This window comes from Cnephaeus nilssonii (genome assembly GCF_951640355.1).
Source record: "Cnephaeus nilssonii genome assembly, chromosome: 12".
Lineage (NCBI taxonomy): Eukaryota > Metazoa > Chordata > Mammalia > Chiroptera > Vespertilionidae > Cnephaeus > Cnephaeus nilssonii.
In genome coordinates this window covers 67,471,865-67,497,921 of record NC_137083.1, presented here as the reverse complement: position 1 = coordinate 67,497,921, position 26,057 = coordinate 67,471,865, and the positions used below count along the sequence as shown (strand labels likewise).

The 26,057-nt window shown below is 43.3% G+C and overlaps 1 protein-coding gene across 2 annotated transcripts in view; it reads right to left on the bottom strand.

Annotated features, from left to right (window-relative positions):
• Positions 1-9,450: 9,450 nt before the first annotated feature.
• CADPS2 (calcium dependent secretion activator 2) overlaps positions 9,451-26,057 on the bottom strand; it is a 484,731-nt gene continuing 468,124 nt past the window's right edge. For both annotated transcript variants that reach the window (XM_079786439.1, XM_079786438.1), the window contains 2 exons: positions 16,086-16,190; positions 9,451-10,759 (listed from right to left, as the gene is read on the bottom strand). In XM_079786439.1, the coding sequence (XP_079642565.1) occupies positions 10,586-10,759; positions 16,086-16,190 (279 nt within the window). In that variant the 3' untranslated portion in view covers positions 9,451-10,585. The remainder of the gene's footprint in view (positions 10,760-16,085; positions 16,191-26,057) is intronic.

Here is a 26,057-nt window from a genome sequence, read left to right as displayed (position 1 = left end):
AACTTATTGGAGGACCTGCGTAGAGGTCGAGCAACAAAAACCAGCCAAGGTTTTCTTGCAATTGACAGTGTTATTGAAACCTGGGAAGAGAGCAGTTAGAACACAAGGCCGCCCCCCCCCCCCCCCCAATATGCTCTCTTGCCCTGCACTGATAGCTGGTTAGTGCAATTGGTTCATTATCATTTTGCAGCCATTGTCGGATAATTTTAAAAATTCATTTGATGGTCAAAATAAAAAAAAATATTTCTTCAACACACAGCACGACTCTTTCCTTGATTCTGCCCACGAGGCTCGGAGCAGTGTTAATATTATTTTCAAGCTTTCTCCCTTATTTCTCACGAAATAAAAGTCAATAACTGAGATTCACATAACATAGAGCAAAGATCAGCTTTAAAAAATGGAGAAGCGATAGGAGTAAACGAAAATCCCTGAGCAGAAATGCCTGAGAGCTCTTTATAAATTCAGTTACCTCCGGGAAGGGCGGTCGGTCGCTCCCGCCCCGAGCACCCTGCCTGGACCCGCTGCCCTCGGCCGCCTGGCCCCCAGACCGCCCCGGCCCCGGCCCCGGCCCCGGCCTGGCCTCCGAGGGGAACGTGCCCGCTGCGGGCGCAGGCGCTGAGGCTGTGGCCCGAACAGAGCCCTGTAATGCCAGCCAAGCCCGAAGTGAAACAGAAAAGCCGACACTTCTCCGCGGTCTGGTTCTCCACCGTGGACTCTGGCGCACGAGTCCAAACAGTTTAAATGACTCTGGCAAGGCCGAGGATGGGTGCCTGCAGCCGCTCGGAGGGGCTGGGAGCTGGGCGCACTCCGCAGCCCCCGCCGGTCCTCCCCGCTGCCCGCTGCCCGCTGCGCCCTGCGCGTCCCGCCGGCTCCGGGTCTGGCGTGGCCTCCGGGTGCCCGATCCGTCCGCGCCGGCGGTCGCCCACCTGGTCATCTGACCTCCGGCCTCCCGGCCGGGACCCGCGGTCCGGACGGCGCTCCTCCCCCTTCCTGCCCCCCTCCCCGCGCCCCCCGCGGACCCAGCCCGCCCTCCCTCCCCCGCCCGGACGGGAGGAGGGGAAACGCCAAAGCGTTTCGGAAGGGGGTGCGGGATCGGGTTTAAAGATCAAGTCGCTGATGGCCCAGAAGTCCCGATTGCAAAGTTTTCGAACAGAACAGTCGCTAATAGACCTGCTTTGACGACTCGGGGGTAACGGAGGGTCCTGTGATCTAGACGGCGGGGGAGAGAACTCGGGCCCGACGCCGCGGCTCGCCCCGGAGGCAACCTGAGCATCTTTCCATTCGCTTTGCCTGTCACTTCGAGAGTTTCCCGGAAAACATTTTCTTAAGCCAATTTTCAACGGGGGCAGGAGGCTCCTCTGAGGATCCCCTCCACACACCTTTCCTGTCCATTGTCCGGGACTGTGATGTTGTGCCCCACCCCCACCCCCGTCCGCAGGAGCCCTCCCGCGCCGTCGGGTCGGGGCTTAGAATTAGTTGGTGCTTCCTGAGGGCCCCTGGGAAAGCGAGAACGTTTTCTAAACTGGATCCTTCCGTTTGACAGCTTCGTTCCACCTTCCCCTCTGGGCCCCACCCGCCAAGTTGTCCCCTCATCCGGTTCAGCCCCCGGTCTCCCGGTCCAGCCAACGAGGAGAAGGGATGGCGGGCCGCCGGGCACAATAACCCGGGGCCTCCGCCAGCCGGTCCCAAGGCCCGGAGCGGAGGAGATGCTCAGACACGGGCCGCCCCCTTTTCTTGGTGGGGTGTACGCTTCCCTGCTGTCTTCCCCCCCCCCCCCCCACTTCCGTCCTCCCTCTCCCTCAGCCTCTCAGGCCAGACCCTACAGGCGCCGGGCAGGTTTCACGGGTTGAGCCTCAATATCACGCTGAGAAAATGCCAAGAAGAGGTCGGGTCCCGCGTTAGGGAATCAGCAACTTCTACAACACGTTGAGTGATTGCTTTCTTAGCATGGATTCATTTGGAAGTCGCGTGTCGTCCCACTTTACGTCCGTCCGGTTAATTCTTTGAATTCCACGCACCGTGGGCCCGCCCCGAGGGGGGTCTCCCCTTAGTCCCGCAGAGGAAACCCCGCCAAGCGATCAGCGCCCCGGTGCTCGTGTGGACGGTGGCGACGGGGAACCCAGAACAGCATCGCGCGGGCCCCGGCGACCTGGAGGGCCGCCTGGTGGTACAGACCCAGCGCTCTCTGGGCGACGAGGGCCAGAGGCCCCGGCCAGCCGCAGGGTCGAGGCTGGGGAGGTAGCTGGTTCTGGGTCAAAGCCGGAGGGAGAGCGGAGGCTGTGAATCATTCAAAGACTGAATGGGGTCGGTTCCTGCTGCATAGGGGGGGGGGGGGGGGTTCCTTTACCTAACCCTGTGATTCACAGTTTCTCAGGAATTTACACAATACAAGGGGTAGATGTAAACCTAAAGGACAAAAATAATAATTCAACAGCACATATTCCATTTTCGCACCGTGGGCCTGGATCTGTGCCCAGTGTTGGCACATGAGCTGATTTCCAGAGCCTTGTACTCTCGATGGAGAATGACTGAACTTTCACACCCCCGTAGCAAGGAGAGGGAGAAGGGGAGGAAAAAAGGGGGAGACAGAGACATGGGCTTTAATCACGCCGAAGCTGATTTCTTCCTAATGGCAAAGGAGTTTTCGAAATGAAAACGATAAACTGTGTTCCAAAGGCCGTGAGCATGATACGAATTGGGGTGCCTCACTTTCCCTACGACCTGTTCCCTGTTTGTTTGACTGACGTAAACGCTTTATTTGGAAAGCAAAGCCATTACCCTTTGATATTAATAGAAAGTTCCAATTTACCATTTCCCCCAAATAAGTGAGGGGCCACACCTACTGAAAGAGAGAGACGCCTCTATGACTGAACTCTAACCACCTAACTCAAATACAGGATGGAGAGGTGCCTCATAGCTTTTCCTCCCTGCCTGTGAACTCAGACCCCACTAGTACATTCAAATTCTGGAGCCCTGCTTGCGGTGTTCTCTTAAGGATTTTCTTTGGAAATCCAGGGACAAGGTCTGTGGGATCCCAGTGTCTCCTTATATTAGCCTGGAGGGCCACAGCCGCACAAGCACCCTCTGGCCTTAGGCCGGACCGCTGCCAGGTGGGTCCGGGCCCAGACCTGGGTGAGAACGGAGCCCTCCCCTCTAGTTTCGGTGGAGGGTGGTGGTCACTGGAGATGGGTAACCAAAGGCCTTTCTCCCCCTTTCTCTGCCTTCTGCATCTGACTATTACTCAGGCTTCCTTTTTCTCTGCAAAACCCGTGTGCAAAACTGGCCATACCCTCCAACACTCTCTCCAGCCCATTGGTAGTTTGCAGTTGTTATTTTACACTAATGTTTAGAGCTTTTAAGTAAACGTGTATGGGCAGGAACTTAAGAGGAGAAAGCGTCCATTTTTTTTTTCAAGTATGCAGTGAATTCTGCCGCCATGTGACCCCCAACTCTGCCCATAAAGGGTAAAATATAATCCCCTTTTCTCCTAACCGGACCATCCTTTTAAAGCTGGATTCTTCAACTATCTGTTCAAATCAAGAGCAAACTTTCCTGCTTTCTAAGAAAGTTCTTCCCCAGTACTCCTACCATCCATTTGCCCCAGACATCTTGATAGCAGGGTGTTTCCGGGGATGGGAGCCACACAACTAGTGGGCAGTTCCCCTTTGCCTTAAGTAGTTCGTCTGTAAATGGGACTAAATCAAAGCCCACTTTATTCTTGAGAGGCTTTGGGATTGAAAAGACATTTAAAAATAAAACTACATACGGAAAGTTATCTATCACCTTGTTAAAACCTTAAGCCAGAAACTTTTCCAAAATATTTTTCAGACAACTATATTTAAAAAACACCCCTTCTCAGGGATGTGATTTCTGGTTATCTGCAAGGGAATGTTAAAATACACATACACAATCACACTTGCTAAGGTATTTTTTACAACCTTGACAACTTTCCTTATCATACCGTGGGGTCCTGCTCTCCCACATTCAGCCCTGGGTTCCCCAGGGGACACTTTCTTCCGTAGATTCACGAATTGAGTTAACCTTTTATAAAAGCCCTTTGAAAATCCCAGTGTGATTAACGCAGATTTCATCTCTTTAGAAGCAGCTATGCATTTTTAAAATTAACCATTTTTTGATACACTCTCCTAATGATCTGAAATAACTCACCTAGCAATTAATTACACGATGTAACAAAAAAAACTGGGCAGTTTGAGTGAGTGACAATGAATGAGCTTCTTCAATACAGCAACTTTGTAATGTGTTTTTAAAAATTATGACCCAGCTTCGGGGTGTGTGTGTGTGTGTGTGTGTGTGTGAGGGTGGGGGTGGGTAGGATCTAGCAAAAGCCCTCCCTTGTCACAAGCTGTGACTATCCTGGCCTTTCTCATGTTTCACTTTCCACTTTTTGAAATCCAGTTCTTTCAGATTCTGACCTTTTACTACATAACCCCTCTTTCGTGAAGCTTTTCCACATCCCTACCAAAATCGCTTCCCAAAGTAACCATTGGGTGTGCTTCCTTGGAAATTCAAGGAAATGCCCTAAACAACAAACCTTAGCACTTTAATTGTTTTCCTGCCAATCACACCCTAGAGAGACATTACTTGTTGGGTGTCAGGAAACCGGCAGTGTTAACAGGCAAGCCAGAATTGACTTCAAGCAGAAAGGGAAGTAATTTGACGCACCACTTTCAATTTCTGCCAAGGTACATGCCGTGTGGAGGGGCTCCTTACACAAGCCTGTGCCAGGGCTAGGGGAAGAGGAACTAGTCTGCCTGATGGTTCTTGAGTTTGAATCAACTCTTCTCTCCCTCTCCGATGGAGAGCCACTGATCCTAGGGATGGGCAATGTGGAAGGAGAATGCTGACAAGCCTAGAATATGTTTATTTGCTGATTTTCTGTATCGCCCACAAATAAGCATACCAATACATCCTCGGTTACTGTGGAGGTGAAAGTGCTGGAGCTTAAAGGCCTCGTGGTATTCCACCGTAAGGGGCAGGGGTGAAATCCTGCCCCCTGGATCTGGAACTCAGAGGCTGCAGGCAGGCGACCTTAAAGGAATGATGGAGACAGTATTGTATGCCCCTTGCAAGGGATCAGTTTCTGCCTCCCCCAGGCCAAGACGTGTCTGGCCCCAGCACCACCAGGGAGTGCGTCTGCCTCTCCACAGACGTGCTGGGTTGTGACCAAGGAGCACCCCCCCCCCCCCCCCCCCGCCCCAGGCCTTCAGTTGTTGGCCTTGTCCTCCCGGCCTAGAAGGGCTGCCAGTTCGGTACTCAGTGCTGGCCATCTCCTAAGAGTTTTGGCTCAGCTGTCACAGTACCTTTCCTCTTGGAGGGCGCTCCCCCCCCCCTCTCTCTCTCTCTCTCTCCCTCTTCTCATTTTCCAAAAGCTGTGTGCACATCTCTGCTCTGAGATGCAGGTGGCCCCTTTAAATTTTGGAAAGCATCAGTGAATACCGATTTGCCCCTGAAATTCTCTCAAACGAAACCCACTGGGCACAGGCCACGGCCTGAGAGTCCTCGCTTGTGGTCTGACACTTCCCGAGTCAAACCCGTCGGGTTTCAGAGCCCCTGACCATCCTCATCCTCAGGTGGACCAATGACGTGTCCCCAGCTGCCTTCTCTTTGAACTGCAGCTCCGGGGGCTGCTCTCAGCGAAGCGAAGGGGCTGCTCTGGAGTCAGGAGTGGGCTTGCCCCTGCCCCTACTCCTCTCCTCCCCCCAGGCTGGCCTTGTGTATAAATAACCCGGGAGCTGGCCCACCGTAGCCAGTCCAGTCCGCGGCCGCCAGGGCCAGGGGCGGGGCTGACTGCAGGCCGGTGCCAACCCCGGGGGGATGGCCGGTGGCGGGGCGGAGCCAGGGCCAGAGGCAGCCTCCCTGGGTGTCCTCCGATCCCGCCCTACTTGAAGAAACAGTTGCCAGTGGCTGGCTCAGTGGTTGAGTGTCAACCTGTGAACCAGGAGGTCAGGTTCGATTCCCGGTCAGGGCACATGCCCGGGTTGCGGGCTCCATCCCCGGTGTGTGTGTGTGTGTGTGTGTGTGGGGGGGGGGGGGGCGTGCAGGAGGCAGCCCATCAAGGATTCTCTCTCATCATTGATGTTTCTATCTCTCTCCCCCTCCCTTCCTCTCTGAAAGCAATAAAACTGTTTTAAAAAAGGAACAGTTAACAATGGCCACAACTTGTTATATGCCTCTACTCCTTGCAACCGCCGTCCTGGTTCGGAGTGAACTAAGTGCCCAGGCCCCGGAGCGGAGCGGGGAAGAGGAAGCTGTTAGGACCCAAACCCGGGCTTTTCTAGCTCCGAAGCTCATTGTGGTGGTTTGGGGGCAGTTCTTTACATCAGGGGTCTTCTCCACTTGGGAAAAACATCGGATTCTTCTTCCTCACTTCCTCTTCCCTGGGTGGTACACGCTTACCCTCAGTGCCCACCTCTCCCTTAGAACGATCCATCGCGTACGTATCGCACCTGCAAAGGCCACTCTGGACTCCTGGAAGCCCGGCTCCCAGGCTCCCGGCTCCGCTCGCTCCCTGAGGAGTCTCACTTCACCGTCCCCAAAGGGCAGCTCCCGCAGCTCCGCACCCCCTAGTAGCCAACACGGAGGAGAGAGAGCCTGCCCCGGAGCTCCCGCCCAGCCCCCCAACCCCGGCCCCCCCCCCCCCCCTCGCTGGCACAGCTCCGTCTGCAGAGAAGTTCTGGGCCAACTGCACCCGGGGCCTCCCCGAGGGTCCCGGCGGCCCGACTCCAAGGGGAAAGCAGACCCTCTCCCCGCCGTCTCCAGAGGGACCGGGGCAGGGCGTGGGAGGGACTCATGGTAAAGGCAGGTGGACACAGTCCTCCGGAGCCCCCACAGACCAGGCCTCCAAATCCCGCACAAGCCGCGGGGGAGGGGTGCGTGCAGGGCAGGCGGTGGGGCTGGGGCCGCGGTGAAGGGCGCGGCGCCCGGCGCGCGGGGCGCACTAGGTGGCTCTGCCAGCGAGTAGATGCGGGATGCCAGGGACCTGAACATCTCAGGCACATCGATCTACCAGCTCCCTTTAGATCTACCAGCTCCCTTTAGATCTACCAGCTCCCTTTAGATCTACCAGCTCCCACTAGGAACCCGGACCGAGAAGTTCCCATGTTCTGTATGGAAGTAAGAAATAAAAGCGACCAAGCTCTTGCTCTACTCGCCCCCTTCGGGTCCTTCTACCCAGCGGGTGGCGGGAGGGGCTCGGGGCCGGGGCTGCATCCCTGGGGACGCGGGGATCCCTGGGGCATCCTTGAGCCCAGGGCCCCAGCCTGGGGTCGCCGCGGGTTTTCGCGGGACCTCTTTTGCATTGAAGCCCCCCTTCCAGGGCTCACCCCGGATCCTCCCTCGGGCGAAGGAGGGCGGTGCCCCCCCCCCGCCCCCGCTATGACCCTGGGGGGCCGCGTGGGAGCCCGGAGACACTTTGCAGGGGCGTTTTCTGCCAAGGTAGCAAGAAATCCTGTCTCCAGAGGGAGGGACAATGAACAAGAACTAAAGGGAATTCAAGTGGAAAAACCCGTGAATGCCAGAGCGACCCGCAACTGCAGCCGCGAGGTTGACTTGAAGCTCTGTGGTTCTCTCCCTCGCCGGGAAAGAGTCTTTTCATGATTTTTCTCCAACAAGTGTTTGGAGAAATTCCCCTTCCAGATGTGTTACTTAACAAGCCCGCTTCGGCCCGGACTTTAGACGGTATTATTTTTTTTCCAGCAACACTCACCAAACTGTGCAAAGAATGTACTTTTTTGCCCATCCCCAAGGCCATTCAGTAGGGTAGAGCTATTTCTTTGGGGTTAAAAAATGATTTTCACTTCAACATCTTTCACTGCAAGACTTGTTACGTTTCCAATTAAATCCCTTTTAAAAAATGATACTTAAAAAAAAATACTTGGCTTCCTCTAACAGACAGATGCTTGGATATTCACCCTAACAGTTACACACACCAATGAACAATTATGAAGTCATTTCAAGCAATTTGTAGTTATGTTGAAGGGCATTTCTGGGGAAAACCACAAGCAACTTTTCAGTCTTTGTCAGGATTGTTTTATAAGTTTCTCTTTACACACCTTGGACTGAAAGGATGATGGTCTTTAGTCCTCATACCTGCTTTTGTTATTCTCGCGGTGGGGTGCCAGTGGAGGCTGGAATGGGAATGGAGCTTTTAGAAATCTGGGTACCTGAGGGAAGGGAACACCCCAATCTAGAGAGAAGCTACAAGAGGCTGATCAGTCCCTAACTGTCCCCCGCTGCCGGCCAGGTCGCACCCAACTGCCCCCTCCCTGCCGGCCTGGTTGCTCCTAACTGCCCTCCCGCCAGCCTAATCGCCCCCAACTGCCCCCACTGCTGGCCTAGTCGCCCCCAACTACCCCCACTGCTGGCCTAGTCGCCCCCAACTGCCCCCCTCTTCTGGCCTGGTTGCCCCTAACTGCCCTTCCACCAGCCTAATCGCCCCCAACTACCCCCACTGCTGGCCTAGTCGCCCCCAACTGCCCCCCTCTTCCGGCCTGGTTGCCCCTAACTCCCCCCTCCCCCACCAGCCTGGTCACCTCTTACTGCCCCCTCTTCCTGCCTGGTTGCCCCACACAACCTGCTATTCAGTCATTTGGTTGTCCCTCACTAACCCCCCTGCTGGCCTGGTCATAAGCAGCCATCTTGTGAGGACGTGATGGTCAATTTACATATTACCTCTTTATTATATAGGATTCCACACACACCCATGGTTAAGAGCAGGTCACCAGTCATTCACACTTTAGGACAAAATGGGCCAACTGCACTGAGATGAACTGTATCAAGGAAATAGACATTTTATTGAACGGAAAACAAGGGTGGGAAATTTCTAAGCATAGAACAATTTGAGCTGTGTAGCAAGCAGCAAGCTTGGGGGTTTAGGGGAGCGTGACTGGACACCTGAGGGCTGGAGAATGGATGGTCATGAGCCTGAGGATGGAGAGAGAGGGAAGGACAGCATTCTAAGACAAACTCCCTTTCAAAACTACTGAGTGGTAGAGTTAGTCTCTAACCCAGAAACGGGAAGAAATCTCCTTTCATGTTGACCTTGTATCACAGGGTCTTTTACCCTAGGACCCAGCAGTTGAGTTAAAACAGTATTATATAATAATTTGGATGAAGTAGATTGTTGTGGGCTAATCTGGGTACCAAGTCATCATCTATAACACCAATGGTGGAATGAATTTAAAAATCCAAGAAGTTGTTTCACTTCCAAAGTTTTGGAACTCAAGTTTACATAAAATTCAGGGATAACTCCACTTATTTTGCATTAACTGACTTAATGGAAACATTACGTATGAATGAATGCAGTAGCAAACATGCCAACATATTTTAGAAAAAAAATACAAAAATAAAAATTCATAGGGAATTACAAAGCATACTACTATTATTTATCTTTCAAAATTGTTGCAAGAAAATACTTTGGGGGAAGAAATAACTGTTAATTAATAAGTTAATTGCTAGTTAATAGTACCAGCATTCCTAGTATTAACTAATTATTAGTTACCATTAATTGCTAATGTTAACTAATAATACACAATATCTAAGCATGTACTCAACACTACCTTTGACATGGAAATATGCTGTCCTAGTACTAAGTCTTTTAACAAATGTGTGTGCCTACTAGGTGCAAAGAAGTGTTAATATTTTTTACTCATTTGATTGTGAACGAGACAAAAAATTAAGCAAGAAACAAAACAGAGCCAAATTGTTATGATGTTTATAATACTGCGAACATTTTTACTGCATTTAATCTATACAAGTCTAATAAATACAGAAGTGCTTATGAATAAATGGATTTTTATTGCCTGCAAGCTCTTACAAGTAGGAGAATAAAGTATGTTATGGCAGCACACTCACTAACCCACACTTTGGGATTTTTTTTACATTTGAAAAAAGAAATGTTCAGAATGGAACAAGACACAAGGGTGATCCAGCCTATATTTGGCTTTGGCAGTCCTTTAACCTTTTGCACTCGGATGTCGAGTGTGACTCGACACGGTTAGCATCGGTAGCAGCTCGAGAAAAAAGCAAGCGAGTGCAAAGGGTTAAGCCCAGGAATATACCTGCAGACCAATTCAGAGTACTAAGAACCAAGGTTAACGTTTTCTCACACGTCACAACAATGACAAATTAATTATGAAACGAACCTTGCACAAAAATGACAAACAGTGCATACCACTTTAACACAGGTGCGGCAGAACTGGCAGAGCCAACAGAAGTGACTTCTCACAATGGTGTCTTATGAGAAATACATACTTCACACACAGGACACTATTTTGATGTGATTACAGAAAAAAAAAAAAGTCAACTAAGAAAATAGTTCTAATCACAAACAGAGCCAAAGCTCATATTGGGTCAAGCAACACAAAAGAGGCTGATCTTCTTAAAAACAAAACAAAAAAACTTGGCAAGCTTGACATTTCCCCCTTTATTTCTGCTTCCAGGTTTACTTTTGAAAATGTGGAGTGAAAGACAAGCATTTTTATTTGGTCAAACACTGTAACTGCAAGGACCAGGTACAAAATAAAGCAATGTCAAGGACCTGCTTTCTCCCACAAGCTGCACACCCTCAGGCTTCCTCTTCTTCATCACTGTCCTTCATGGTAATGCCCTGAAGTCCGCCTCCTTCTGAAACAGAGGCTGTAGCCTCCTCCACTGTTAACCGTCTGTGCACAGTGTCGTAGGTCTTACTGTTCAGTGTGCCTTCCAACACACCCTGCAATCGGAAGTCCCTATAGGTTTTCTGGAGGAGGAAGAGAAACATTGTTTAGATCACTTATGGATTATATGTGTGCAGGTATATGCAGATGTCTATCCTATATAATAAAAGTGTAATATGCTAAGTGTCTGACTGTTTGGTCGACCGCTTGAACAGTCACTATGACGTGCACTGACCACCAGGGGGCAGATGCTCTGACTGGTAGGTTAGCTTGCTGCTGGGGTCTGGCCAATGGGGACTGGGCCAGTAGGGCCGGACATGCCCGGGAGCCCTCCCGCGGTCCCCAGCCGGCTGGCCCCCATCGGGACTGAGATGGCCCCGATCACTGGCCAGGTCAAGGGACCCCACCAGTGCATGAATTCGTGCACCAGGCCTCTAGTATGTACATAAATGCAATTGGCATTTCCAAAATGATCTTGGGAAATCCATGAATGGCTTCAGATTATCAATGATTTTGTTTGTGTATTTCTAGGGAGAAAATAAAACGAGAGACTTTGGGTAGAGCTATTTAACCTAGAATTACTCTAAATAGATAAAAATGTTTTAACTATCAGATGATAATTGAGCTTTTCTCCAAAATATTACTAATTACATAACATTTACTATTTGGATAACTTGTAACAAGATAAAATGATATGTACTGATATATATATATTTAATATGAAAAGAATCCTTAGTATAACAATTGAGGAGACTTTCCTTTAACACTTAAAAATACATTACATTTTATAAAATGCATTAGCTTTTTGGGGAAGGTGTATGGAGGGAGAAGATTAATCCTATTATCAGTAAAAGAAATTTGTATTTTCACTGCTTGTGAATTATAACATTTATTTATATGTAACAAGGGATAAAATTTTGTATACACCTAAATGTCTATGCATTCTGCCTTTTCCTTTTGAAATTCCCTTGGACTGTGAATTTTCAAATTCTGGCATAAAGCTCTCATAGATGGGCTAATAAAAATGTATTAACATTTTCTGTGAAACAGTAAATTATAATTTCGTGTGTTATATGTCAAACATAGAATTCCATGATATTATTTCTACAGTGATTCTCAAAAACAAAAACAAAAGAACTCTGGGTTATGTGGCACTTCAGATATGTAACCTGTAAAGCTTCCCTTAATTTCACTTTCCCCTTAAGGGTGATTTTCTTCAGATATGATTTTTCTATGACTAAACAGTACAGGTATTTTAGTGTTGATTTTTAAAGTTGTAGGAAAAAATCTAGAATTAGTTCAACGGGGAAACAAAGAACAAATGAAGAGTTCCATTCTGTTGAGGCACTTCTAAGGCCATTTCTTTAAGCGAAATTTCTTTAAAAATAATTTAACTGTCCTATATTAGCTTTAGAATATTAGGCAGTCATATTTCAATGAACTGGCCCCAAAGTATCTTCTATACATATCAATAAGCCACTGATTGCTAATGGTCATCTTTTTTTTTTGGGGGGGGGGTGGGGGTGGGGAGGGAAAGTTTGCACTTAATAGATGAATACAGTAAACTAAGAAGGAATGTTGTACTTGATGGCCCAATATTATAACTCCAACATCTGGAAATTAACATTAAAGGATGTTTGAATTCACTCAACACAGTAGAAGGCAAATATCATACTATTCAGAGGGTTGAGCTAAAGGAGCTTCTTCACATGAGCTGAAGGTGCTGCTGGATGACACCTGATTCCCCTTGGTATACACACCTGGCCCACTAACAGCCCTCTGGATACAAGGTAGTGGGCCCATTGGTATTTTCACGTTTTAGCTTCCTGTCTTATTTCATCTGACTTATGCCCCATGTGGTCACACCAAGTTTCAGAAGTGATTTGTCAAAAGTAAGTATGGAGGGTGAATACTTTTTTTTTACTTGGAATAATCAGTAGTTATAAATAAAATTCATATTTGAAAAGTCCACCAAACCTAAAAATAAGCTGAACTGTGAGGAATACTGTATAGAATCTGAAGTTGGTATCGCAACAGCAAGCAAAGTTTAGATGCAGAGGGTGGTTTTCTTAAGTGATCACAACTATTGTCACTTGGATTCTAATATTTTGTTTTAAGACACACACAACCCACCATCCTGATAATCTCTTTCTAAGATGGTACCTTACGAATAATACATCAAAATTTATGATCATTTATATTAAAATCTATGAAGTAACTCTGAAAGGTAAGTTTTGTCTAAAGAATCCAGAAACAGATATACATGATATTACAACCATAGAGATCTGTGTTCAAGCCTCTAAGTGTCTAATAGTTAGATTAAAATACCCAAATTTTCATCTACAGATGACCTATCTGATCTAAAATATTATTGCTCCACTGATAATTATGTATGTGGTTTGTGAGTCCTACTTTCTTATTTTGTGGAATGACTTTCCTTAGTTTAATTATCAATAAGTTGGAAGGGACAGATTTGTATGGTGAAGGCTTTCTAATTTCTATATAATTAAGACCCCACTTCCTTGTTTTATTAGCAAGCAATCAGCAGTTAGGGGCAGGTACCCTTGCAATCTCTCTCTTGTTTCAGAATTCATAAAATGTTATTTACACTCGGACAGCCTCTGTGGCTGCCAGTGAAGGTCTGCTTGGCTCTTATTTAAGCTAAGTGTCTGCCATAGGGTGCTGCTCACTTGTCTTTTCTCCTAGTAAAAGAGGCAGCTGCTTTATGTTAACTGCTTGGAAATGTCTTATGGCCACTAGAGAGAACACAATCCACCATTTTGATTATTTGAGGATTCTATTTTTTCCCTCCCCAAGTAAGTCATTCTGATGTTAAAACTTTGCAAATAGCTTCTTAGTCCTAAACATTTTGTGAAAATCTTACTAGAATTTGTTGGGTTTTGTTTTCGGGTGTGTGTTTTTTTGTTCCCCCCCCCCCCCCCAACATAAATAAAGCAAGTCATGTCTAAGTATCTTTGTGGGACAAAGTTGGCTATCATATAAATGTAGATGGTGTCTGGGTCTCCAGGGGCATAGAAGAATGACAATGCTTGCTAGTAGTAAGGACTAAATAGCCAAGGTGGAGTACCTGGACTCCTGGGGAGGGTGAACTACTCTGCTATCACATGCAGGCCAAGTCTAAGGGAGTTGGATGAAAGGAAAGCCTATCAGGGCCTTTACAATTCTATACAATTCTCCTTAAATTCATTGGAAAATGTTCAGTATAAACAGAACCATATAGGTTTGAAAAATGACGAATTTATGTCTGAAATTGGTTAAAGACTCTTTATATTCAAAGTAGGAAAAAACCATTAGAACACTAAATTATTAATTCATTCTGATTTTTTATTGTGAAAATAATTATTTTAAATTATTAAATAAAGCCCCATGACTTGAATAAATATATCAGCCCAAGAAAGCATTGGCTGAGTCTGCTTGTGAAAAGCAAAACATTGAAAGTCAAACATATTCATGAAATTTAATTTCATACTTATCAGAGTTAGCTATTGGCAGCCATAATGAAAAATATGTTAAAGTTAAGATAAATCAATTGGCTTAGAGTACAATAGAAGTGTCACTGTAAAATTCAAGAAAGTATTAATTGTTATTTTCTGCTAAAACATTTTCTGGTCCTTGATTTTCAACTGTAATGAAGAGAATATGAGAAAAGGAATAGTTTTGAAAGAAACAAATGATGGGCTAATTGAAAAGACAAAAAAGAACTTAAGCTAAAAAAAGAAGGTTTTTATTCTAAAAACACAGTAAAGAGCTTAATCTATCAACTAATATTAATCGACTGAATATGTAAATTTCTGACACCCTAAACCCAGTGGACATCAGCTTGAAAATGAGGCTGATCGTAAGGGCAGCCAGCTTATCCCAACAGTATAGACTGCAACCTTAACATAAACATATTTTTAGAAGGTAAGAACCAGATTATCCTGATTCTCTTTTATGAAAGACAAACTTCATTTGAAAGCTCTCCGCGTCACATTTACAGAAACAAGGAAGAAACAACAAAGAAATTGAGGCAAATGTGAACGCGTCTTAGCGTGCTTTCAATTTCCTTGTAAAATAAATAATACCTCGTAAGAAGTGTCCTGGATCAAAGGTATTTTGTGTATTGAAATGTAATGTGTTGGAAAGCATTTAAAATTAGTGGGTGGCTATCATGTGACGTGTTATTTTTGACTAATCATGATTGCGATTACCGTGCCATTATAGATCTGGTTCTATGTGCCAGGTTTGCCAACTTCTTACTTTGGAACAGAACTTTCCTATTTGTGGGTCTTCCCAATCTGTGATAACCTGTATGTCTATGGCACAAAATAATTTGTATTCTAATTAGGTTTCAGGAACCAAGAGAATGATGGGAAATATTTTAATGTGGCAAAAACTTCCTTTACTGATATTAACAGTCGTTCTTAAACTTGAACCACTGTATGCAGATTGCTGGTCCCCACTCTCAGAGTTTCTGATTCAGTAGATCTGGGGTTAGACAACTAGTCAGCATGTCTAGCAAATTCCTAGGTGATGTTGATAATGCCAGGTCAGGAATGACACTTTGAAAATCAATGTGTATACGTGAGTGTGTAGTATGTGTGTGCATGCGCATATACACGTATGCACACACATAAATATACATAAATACATATGTGAACACATACTCACATATATAGGCACATACATAATTACACATAATAATTTTATGTATATGTGTATACCAGTATAAGGTATAGGTATGTACTAATTTGACAAATGGCACTAAGATTGTAGTAAAGCTTCTATTCACTAAACATAACATATGCTATTACCTTTTCTCTTGAAGAGCAAAAGTCAACATGGCCTTGCTGACGTGACATGACATCAGTTAGTTTTGATGGTCCCCAGCACTGAAAATGATGATCCTTACATACAGGAAGAGGCATACTTCCAAAGAATTCAGGTGTGACAGTGCATTACTTTTGTGTCAGGATATAACTACAGAATGGAGGCTCTCCTCATCCTACTGACAAATTAAAAGCCCTCCTAACGCTATATGATCCCAGGAAATAGGGAGGAAATACATCATGAGAAAACATTTCTATACCTAAGAAAATACAAAATTATTGTGGACCACCTACCTTCAGGTAAATGTGCTAGGGGCTTTCTGTATGTTATATAAAATTGTGATTATTTAATAACAAAATACTTTTTATTTATTAGAGCAAAGAAGATAAGTTTATATTTATTGAGTAATCTAACTGAAAATGGAAATAAACAGCAGCACATCACTGCTGACAGTGTTGTTTAAAAAGTACTTAAACCCACTGAGTCCTATCAAATAAGATGCTTTATTTGTATGTCAATATCTTGCCATTACTCTTTATAGCTTGCTGGGCAATTCACATCTAAACACATCTTGTTTACCTTCACGATCTTGATGAGCGTCTTCAGTTGGTAAATATGAAGCTGAAGGTCTAATCTGTCGGCCAACCACACACAGATGACTTTCATGGAACTGCTGTACCATTGCTGGAAGGAGGGATGGGGGCAGAGGGGAGGAGAAGAGGAAAGAAAAAAACCTCTGCAGTATTCATTTAACAGATTCGGTAATGAGGGGGTAATGAAACACTCTGAAATGACCACAGATCAGCACTTGAAGTCAATAATGCTATAATTTCCTGTTAACAGAATTGTATGTTTAGCTAGAGAATCTGCTAAGTTGACCTGGCCTGTTCTTCCCATGAATTAACATTACAGGCTTTCAGCTGTAACATATTCATGGGAAACAGTGTTTTCGCACTTGCTGCCTACTGGCCTGCTTTGTAATTTGTAGGTAACAATGGGTACTAAATACACGTTATGGGACTGAATGGACTGCCAAATAGCAGGAAAAGACAGGTAAATAATTTTCAAAGGAAAATTTGCCATTAGCTTGTATGTTATGTAAAAATCCAAGAATAGGTGCATTATGCCATAATGCATGTCGTCAATGCCTAGAAATAACATTTTAAAGGAGTGATGGCAAAAATAGCCACAGCTTACTAAACTACAATCCTCGAGCACACATGTACCTACTATTGATTGTCAAGTATTTGCCAAAATCTTTTAAAACCACCTAAAATGAAAATGTCAGGTCGTAGGCCTGAACATCATCAGGATGGAATTCTTGCGTCTTTTGTGTCTTATAAGAATCACAAAACAGCTGTCATTTGAAAGGAAAGTTTCTGTTCCATTTTGCAAGGGTTTTGGATGGTTCCTTTACCTCTGTTTATTACAACTCTCTTTAGGGGAAAACTGAAATTCTTCTTTCATGTAATTTCCTCTTCATATGTAATGTCTGCAAGTATATCAAAAGGAGGAATTTTGTTCCAGTTGTCAAAAAAAAAAAAAAAAAAGGCAATCTGTCAGTGGTGACATCTTAAGAGATTCGATGACTACCATGTGCCAGAGCTCGGTTTAGGTGGTTCTGTGAGAATAATCAGGCTACTCGCCCAGGTAACCATGAGACATACCCGAGTCCATGCAGCACTTAGGCGATGATGAGAGTTTTTGAAAGAGAAGAAATCTCGTACCTTGTTTGTATACCCAAACACAGTGACACTATAGGTCACATGCGTATACATATGTTTGTACATACTTGAACATAGAAAAAAATCTTAAATGTTTTTCTTCACAAATAAAACAGTAAATTCAACTTCTAAGAGAAACCTCAAGGGATACAAATAAGTCTGAAATTCATCTGGACTTGTAGTAACATTGTTTTAATAAAATTTAGTATAAGAAATGGTATTTTAAGCATAAGTTAAGAATGAATTTGGTTTCATATTCATCAGACTTATTTCTATTAGTTAGTACACTGAACATACATGTATAAAATGAGATATGCTAGATAAAATGAAGAACTGACTTACTAAATACTGTGATATCAAATGGATGAATGAACATTTTAAAAATTTGTGATTAGACTATGATCTTTAAAAACTATGTATTCATGTACCTAATTTCATTCTTCCCTAAAGATTACTTTCTTAATTTTAAGACATGTAAAAGTATCAGAAATAAGTTTTATAAAATGAGATAAATTCCTAAACTCTTAAAAAATGAACTGCTAATGAATTCAGTACTTCAGCTGACATATTAAATCTAAAATCTTTTATAATCTCTTTATTTCTGATACCGTTTAAATTCTATACTTTCTTACTTCAAATTATTTTTAGTCTTAACGTCTTGAGTTCTATTTTAATACAGGTAAACACTCACCGGACTGGTGATACCGAAGACAAGTACACTGAATGAAGACCCTTACTCCTTCCCACATAATTTGAAAGCTAAAATATAGTCATGATGATTATGAGTCTTAACTTCTATTCCTTCTGCAGGGGATAATAAATTTTTCTCTTTGTTGGGGGGGGGGACAAAATATGATAAATTGTATGAAGTATAGCATAACGTACTGACTAGTTAATCTGTCTGACTGCAGGTACTATAAAAATGGTAAGTTGTATGAATTTGAGGAAAATGAAAATACTTTCTTAAATTATTCCATATGTATTTTTTCTTAAAAAAATCCTTACATAATTTAACATTAATTTTACTTTATTTTTCCATTACATATGAATAATACTAATGGTTATGTCGCAAAGACACCTAATGTAACACAGAAATTTATTTTTAATATGGTAATACCTTTAATAAAAATGACAAAATTATAATTTTAGAAAAAACCCACAATTTTAGAATAAATGATCCAAAGTTAACAAAAACACAGTGAAAAAAGAGAACTATTGTTAAGTAGAATTTTTAAGCTACTTTACTATAATCTTACTTTAAAGGCCAACAGATTATTCTATATGGAAAATTCTATAAGAAAAATTATAGTATCTGATAAGAATGCATATTTTTTGGTTCCCATGGCAAAGCATTTTGAAGAACTTCAGCTAAATCAAGCAAGTGAAGAGAAAGCAGTAGCTCAGTTTATGTTGCTACTAAGAATACAGTGACAAACATACTCTCCTTTCTTGTATATGATGAAACACACACACACACACACACACACACACACACACGCACACACGCACACACGCAAACAAAACCACAAAACAAATCTCTAGCCCTTTCCTATTTCTGGAGCTGGAATTGGTATTTTTCTCTTTGGGGTGCTGAAGTATGGTGAGTCGTAGGTTTTCATCTTGAGAAAAAAGTCAAAGATAGCAGCTTAGCCTCAGCCCCTGCCCCCACCAAACCAAACCAAACCAACCTCCCAAAACAAAGGGGAAATTTTTTGAAAAGGATGAATGTGCAGTGAAGTCTGAGTGTTAGAAAATGCCCTTTCATTTCGGAAAAGTTAATTTTTTAAAAGAACTTGGTTGACTATTCACTTTTCCCGTCAGGGGCTGACAAGGAAGGGGTGCTGTGGCTTGCCCCGGAGCCCGGGCTGTGGCATTATTGCTTTATTCTTTGCTTTGGAATAAAGCAGTCAGTGTATATTCTACTCTTTTTTTTCCCTACACCAATCCATGACAGCAGCCTACCACTTTAGCAAAATATAGATTTTTTTTTTCTTTTTGTGGTTCATTCAACTCCTGTAAGGGCATGTATTACTCACTTCATTTTCTTGAGATATCTCTTTTAAAGCAAAAATAAAAGGAAAGGAAAGGCTAGGGTTGACTCTGTGAGACCCCTGTATTTATTCACACTTATTGTGCATGACTGTAGACTGGTAAATCATATTAGCAGCCCGTCTCCCCATCAAGCTGCTACTTGCTTTCCAGCCCTGGGAAGGTTCAACAAATCAACAGGAGCACGGAAAACAGAACATCAGTCTAATCTAGTGTTTAAGGTGAAGTTTTCAAACCCAATCTAAGAAGATCTTTAGAGCAAGCAACAAGCTGAAGGGCTCAGAAGGTGGTATTGACAATGAAGGAGTGTTGAAATATCGAGAAGCACAGCACTTGTGCATTTTTAATAACAAGAGGGTCAACAAGGACACAGCTCCCTCCGTGCCCGGAGTTGCCACTGACTATGGAAATTGCCACACCACGGCTATAAACGCTTGCAGTTCATCAGCTTTCTTAAACAGTTCATCAGCTTTCTTAAACACCCTGAACCCCCTCCGTGGACCTTTAGTCTTGAATTAACAAACCAAAGCAATGAAAGAGGGTGCAGCCTGAATGGCTGGCATTGATCCCCAACTGTGCCAGCACTACTACAGGCCCTGAAAAACTCTCTCCATTGTCAATAGAAATTGACAAACCTCCTCTCCTAAATAGTGCAGCTGAGCCGGGCGGGATCCTTGCAGCTGTAAAGGGCTCTGCTCTCGGGGCCCCGGAGCACTAACAATGGAACAAGCATGAGCTCTTTGTCAGCCCCAGACTCGGCAATTTTCTAACAAGGATTAAAGTTGTTTCTCTGCAGCGCGGGTGAAAAGAGATTTAGCAACATACCGTGCTTTCTTCATGCAAGTTAAAGAGAAGTAGTTAAGGAATTCCACTATTCTGTTGGCCAGTGGAAATGCAAAACAAATATACTAAATACGCACAGGTTCCCTTTCTGCTAATTTAGAACATTTTAAGGATGATTCGATTAAGTATAATGCGTATTGCCTGGAAACAAGCATTGCACATTTATTTGGGAAGTTTTATTTTTAAAAAGTCCAGCTGCTTGCCACCTGCAATGAGGTCTCAATACATACTAATGCACAATGCCTTTAGACCCTCTGTAGCTGATATTCCTAAATCTGAATCACAAGACCACATAGGGTTTATATATCGCGGCTGCTTCAAGCAAATGATTTCCGTCAGAATGTGGCTTCTGATGATGATGGCAAGGTAAAAATAGCTGCTTTGCCAGGGGACAAATCTGTGACATATTTTCTGCTTAAGTGTTTAGCTTTTTATTGATTATGAATTGGTGCAACTAGTTGATCTACTCTCATTTTTCTCCAGCTATGCTCGTCTCAATAGGAGAACAACAGAAAAAATAGAAAAGAACCAACACTTTTAGCGCACTAAGATATGGAGTGGCTGAACTTCCACAGTGTGCCTGTATTTCTTCATTTATTTCAAGAGAAGCTGTTTTACAGGCACTGAGTCACTGTGTTGAAATACCATCTAGAAAATCCTCACCTTAGAAAATGTGTACCTTTTTAATGCAAGGTTGAATAGAATAAAAACATAATATTCTTGAAATGCTGGAGGTTTTGATACGTTTGATAAAGATAAGCCATCCTGTAGGATTACTGGTAGCTTTAGAGAGCAACAAAATGCTTAGAAATGTTCATGCCTGACAGTTTCACCAGCCGATTAACAAGAACACAGAGATGTTTTATTACACACCGAGTGTTCCTTTTGTTGACCGTTCATCTCCTTAGTGTAACTCAATTTAGGGCCACTCGCTTCCCTTTTCTAAAAATTAAAATGCAAAGTTTATTTTAACGGTAAGTTGGATACAGTAATATCCACATTTCCTCCTCTGTTCAAGGCACCCTGATAAAATGACCATATTTAGTTTCCCAAAACAGACCCCCAAACACAAGCATTTTGGAAGTGTTAAGTGTGAATTTGTTGTTGGCTTGGAACAGGAGTAAGGGCTGTATTTAAGGAAAACCGAAGCCAGTCTTACGGTTAAATACAGGCCTAACCTACATTTATCAACATTCCCAGCGAGACCCAGAGAGAGTCGGATGGAAGACAGAGACCTGCGTCTCCACGTGGCAGCTGAGGGCTGGCTGACAACACAGCAGAGCAAAGTAGGGAAGCTGAGAGGCGAGGAGTGCAGCCCCCTTTCATGCTACTCTCTGCTTGATTGAGCCGGTCACTTGCTTTCTCTATGCCTCAGTTTTCTCATCTGTAATGTGAAGGGCACATTTTATGAATATAACTCTAAAATAATTAGATTCTGATAATCTCCAGAAATACCATGAGGTTATATTTGTCAGAGTAAAGGGCATGATTAGAGACAATATAGCTTGTGATTCTTGTATAAATGAAGTGAAGGGAAAAGCTAAATTGCCATATTTTTTCTTTTCATATGTGGCCTAAATACAGCTTTATTCTTAAAAAAAAAAAATGCAAGCCTGGTGTTCCAGAACTTTCTATCACCTATTTGTTTTTTAACTTACTCATTTTGGTATTTTAATGAAGTAGTGCCATATAAAAGTTAAACAAGGTGTAATGAGGAATGCATGAGATTTATAAAGAACTGTAAGATACAGTTATTCTTATTACTATTATCTTTATGAATTGCGATTATAAAGGAATCTGACATATTTTTCTTAATTGAGTGCATCAGTTAAAATTAAATTTCATTTAATTCTTACAACAACCTTGATGGATGGCTATTATTATCCCCATTTTGCCTATGAAAACTGAACTTACAGGTAGATAACTGGGTTTAGATTAAGCAATTAATCCAAATTTATACAGGTATAAGTGGCAGGATTACAATTTTTATCTCCTATCTAAATTCCAGAGTCTGTGCTCATGACTCTAGGCTACTCAATTTCTTTCTAGAAAACAGCTTGTTCTGTCAATAACATCTCTGATTCTTTAAGGATAATGTGTTGCTTCTAGCAGACAACTAAGAAAACAGCTCGATCATTCCTGGTGGCTCTTGCTAGTGGATCTAACACAGGATTGTGAAGTCATACAGGAGATTCTCACTGTTAAGTCCATCACATTTCCTTACAAGTTAACGCAATCTACATTTTCAAAGATACCTGTAAACCCAATGATGTAATATGTAAATAAATTATTTAAAGAACCACACTCCCTGTTAGGATAACCAACCAAATGGCTCTTAAGCTACGCATCTCCCACAGGTCCCCTTAAGATATTTTAAAGTGCCATACACCCAAATGCTTAGGAATACCAGAAAGGATTTTTTTTTTCACTGTAACAAAACAAGACAATGGGGACAACAAAGGTCGTTGGCTCATTCATAAGGGGACTTGATCGATGTTTGTAGCTTTCTTCTTCTTTAAAAACACAGACCAGAGAAGTATTTAATTCATGTCTTTTTCCTTCCATGTCCAATAGCCTCACATTCAGGGTGATTTGTATTTTTAAAAACTCTACCAGGAAGTCTGCAAATGAGAGTTCACAAGCACTACGATGCCTGTTAAGAAAGAGAAAGTGTATAAAGCGGTAACATGGCAAGTTTGGCATACAGTAGATACCTAATAAATGTTAAATCCTGGGAAAACTTTCCTATTCTTGAAGTTCAATACTTTTTTTTTCATACTTTCTCTTTTTAAAAATGTCTCAATGTAATAAGGTATTTTCAGATGAATTAGAACCTTTTCAGATACAAAACAGAGTGAGTTACAGAGCAGGGCAAGTTCTAGAATTTGGGAGTCTCAGAAGCTCTTTTCCACTCACTACTATGTCATTAATCCAAACTTCCTTCATTCCAAGGTGTCCTGACGGTAATGTTATTCCACTAGCCCACCTTTCTCCACACTACACAGGAGACTGAAATAAATACTGTTCTTATTATTCATCATCACCAAGCAGGCAAGTACTTCTGTACATTTATTCTGTGGCTCTTTTCCGAATGTTATAAAGACTAATGACTATAAAGTGAAAATTTCAGATAATCAGTTGTTACAAAATGATGGGGTGAACACTAGTTTGACAAATCTTTTGACTAAAATGGACTCGGGTTAATTCAATTATACAGGCATATGCACCAGTTTGGGGCCCAGTCATAGTCCATGAGTAGTTCATTGGGGGCACTTTGACCTTTTCATATAGTTGAATGCTTCATTTTGAACACTATAGATAACATTTTGGTCAGTATGGCATTTAAATCAATAATGTAGGGTGTCTGGGTAAAAATAAATTGGACTCTAGGAACTGCAACTGAATGGCACAAGTTGTTTTGAGATAAAACCCAGGTCTAGGAATTAGCAGACTTTTTTTTTTTTTTGCTTCAGTCTTCTTATAAAAAAATGGGGAACAATCATTCCAAAATTAGTTTTTGAGAGTGCTGTAAGGACTGAAGTACATGGCTACCTTTCTGCCTCCGACCCAGTGCCCTCCCATGGGAACCCTTGTCAGCAAACGAATGACCCGCTGCTCTGCTGGATGCTGGGCTTCTGGGCCAGTCCACTGTCTCAACGTTTAACCCCACATACGTTTCCCCAGCCAGATCCATGTTGACCTTTAAGACTCAGTTCAACCATTATTTCTGCTATAAATTCAATACTCTCTCTTACTAGGCAGAGTTAGCTGCTCCTGTATTTTCTGCTCCTTGAACTCTGGACAGGTGTCTATAAAAACATTGTAGAATGTACTATATGCCCATCTCAATGGGCTGTACCCACAAAACAGCAATGATTCATATTTTTGTTGATACCAACAGCCCTTACCAGAATGTCAGGCACACAACATGCATTGCCTAGTTGTTGAAGGACTGAATGCTTTTAGATATTTGGAAATATGAAATGCCACATATATAATAGTGACAGGGCAGCTTTTCAATAGAAAAAGGACAGAAGAATGTCAGGGCCAGATTTATTGTTGACTTAAATCATGGTTCATGAATAGAAAAGTCATTTGATAGATCTTAAAACTAGAAATCACCAAAAAGTAAACAACTGCTTTTGGCTAAAGGAATTGAACACAGGACTAAAACAGAGCTTTAAAGGTGACAGTCTAATTTCATGTAGGTGATGAGTTAAATAAAGGAGAAAGTACTAATAACCCCCATGTCTATGTCCATATATGAGTGTCACACATATATACACGTTTGCACAACAGTCTGATGACTCTCCCTGCTGCTGTTGATGTGTTCAGGGGGCTGCCTCTCAAGCAGATGCTCAGGGCACTGGTGTCCACTCCTGGGGGCTCGCTGAGGCTCTAGGGCACATCTGGAGTAGGGCTGGCTGCGCTGTCTGTGCATTGTTACCTCTAACTGACCTGTCCTCGTGCCTTCTACACTTGCTGGCTTTGTGCGCTGTCTGTAAAAAGGGCAGAAAACATCATTGCGATGGCATTGCTGACTTCAGTCTGAGGGAACATTAGAGCCCCCCTTCAACCCCAGCCTCTGGGAGCTGGTGGTTGCCTGGTTTTGAGCAAAGAACTCTTAGAGGGTGGAGAGGGGAGGGGGCGCCCTTAGCTCACAGTCTCAGCACTTGATACCACAAACACTGGAGCAAGGTACAAATTTTGTGTTGGGCCTAACTTTTGGCAAATTTCTAATCATCCACTTGTAACAGACAGAAATAAACTAACACATTTCATAGTCAATCACTAGAATGTATTTTGAAAGGACATTTAAAACATTTCAATTTACAACTTTTTGGAAAACCCATCTGATACTAAGACTGTAAGCTCCCTTAGGGTGGAGACTTGGTCTGTCTTGTGTCACATAATATTCTCAGCCTCTAGCATAGTCTGTGGCCTTTAGGAAATGTCCAATAAATGCTGGTTGGATGGATAAATGATTAATAAGAGGGGCTTCACTTTCCTATTCTAATTAGAATCCTACCGAGTCATTGTGACAGTGATAGCCAACTACATGGAGCCATACCAATGCCTAACCTTTTAATCCCAGCATTCACCACCATTCCTTACACATAGTAATTGAATGGTGAACTGGACCTGTTTTCTAGACCACATGTGTTCAAAACATCGACAGAATGAACATTCTGCATTAATAAACATATCCATTGTAAGGGTATATGCTAGGCAGTAACTGAGGGGAAAGTCAGCAGAAAGAGCTGTGGACAGTACATGAAGCCACGTTTGAGGATCAGGAGAGCAACAGTATGGGGCAGTTATGTATCAGAATGCCTAAGTAGCCATATGGCTGGAAAGAATCTTGTTCAGCCACATTCAAATACCGCATCCCATTCCTGACTCTGAACCCTACGCACGACAGAGGACACTTTGAGAAGTTTCAAAGAACAGCCACAAGGATGATTAAAGGGCTAGAGAGGGGCCCATGAAGAGAAGTGAAACAAATAGGGATTGCTTGTTCTGGAGGAGACAAGTATGACAGGTGGCTTAATAACAGCCTTCACATACGGGAAAGATTATTCCCTAGAGGATGCTGGCTACCTGCTTTTTGTTCTCCACTGAGAGGAAAAGGAGAAATGGGTTTCAAAAACAACATGAAGGCCCTAGCTGGGTTGGCTCAGTGGATAGAGCGTCAGCCCGCAGACTGAAGGGTCCTGGGTTTGACTCCGGTCAAGGGCACGTACCTTGGTTGCAGGCTTGATCCCTGGCCCTGGTCTGAGGGCACGCAAGAGGCAATCAATTGACGTGTCTCTCTCACATCAATGTTTCTCTCTCTTTCCTCCTCCCTTCCATCCTCTCTAATGGAAAAAAAATCCTCGGAACAAAAACCAACCAACCAAACAAAAACAAGAAAACACAGCATGAAGAATTTAGG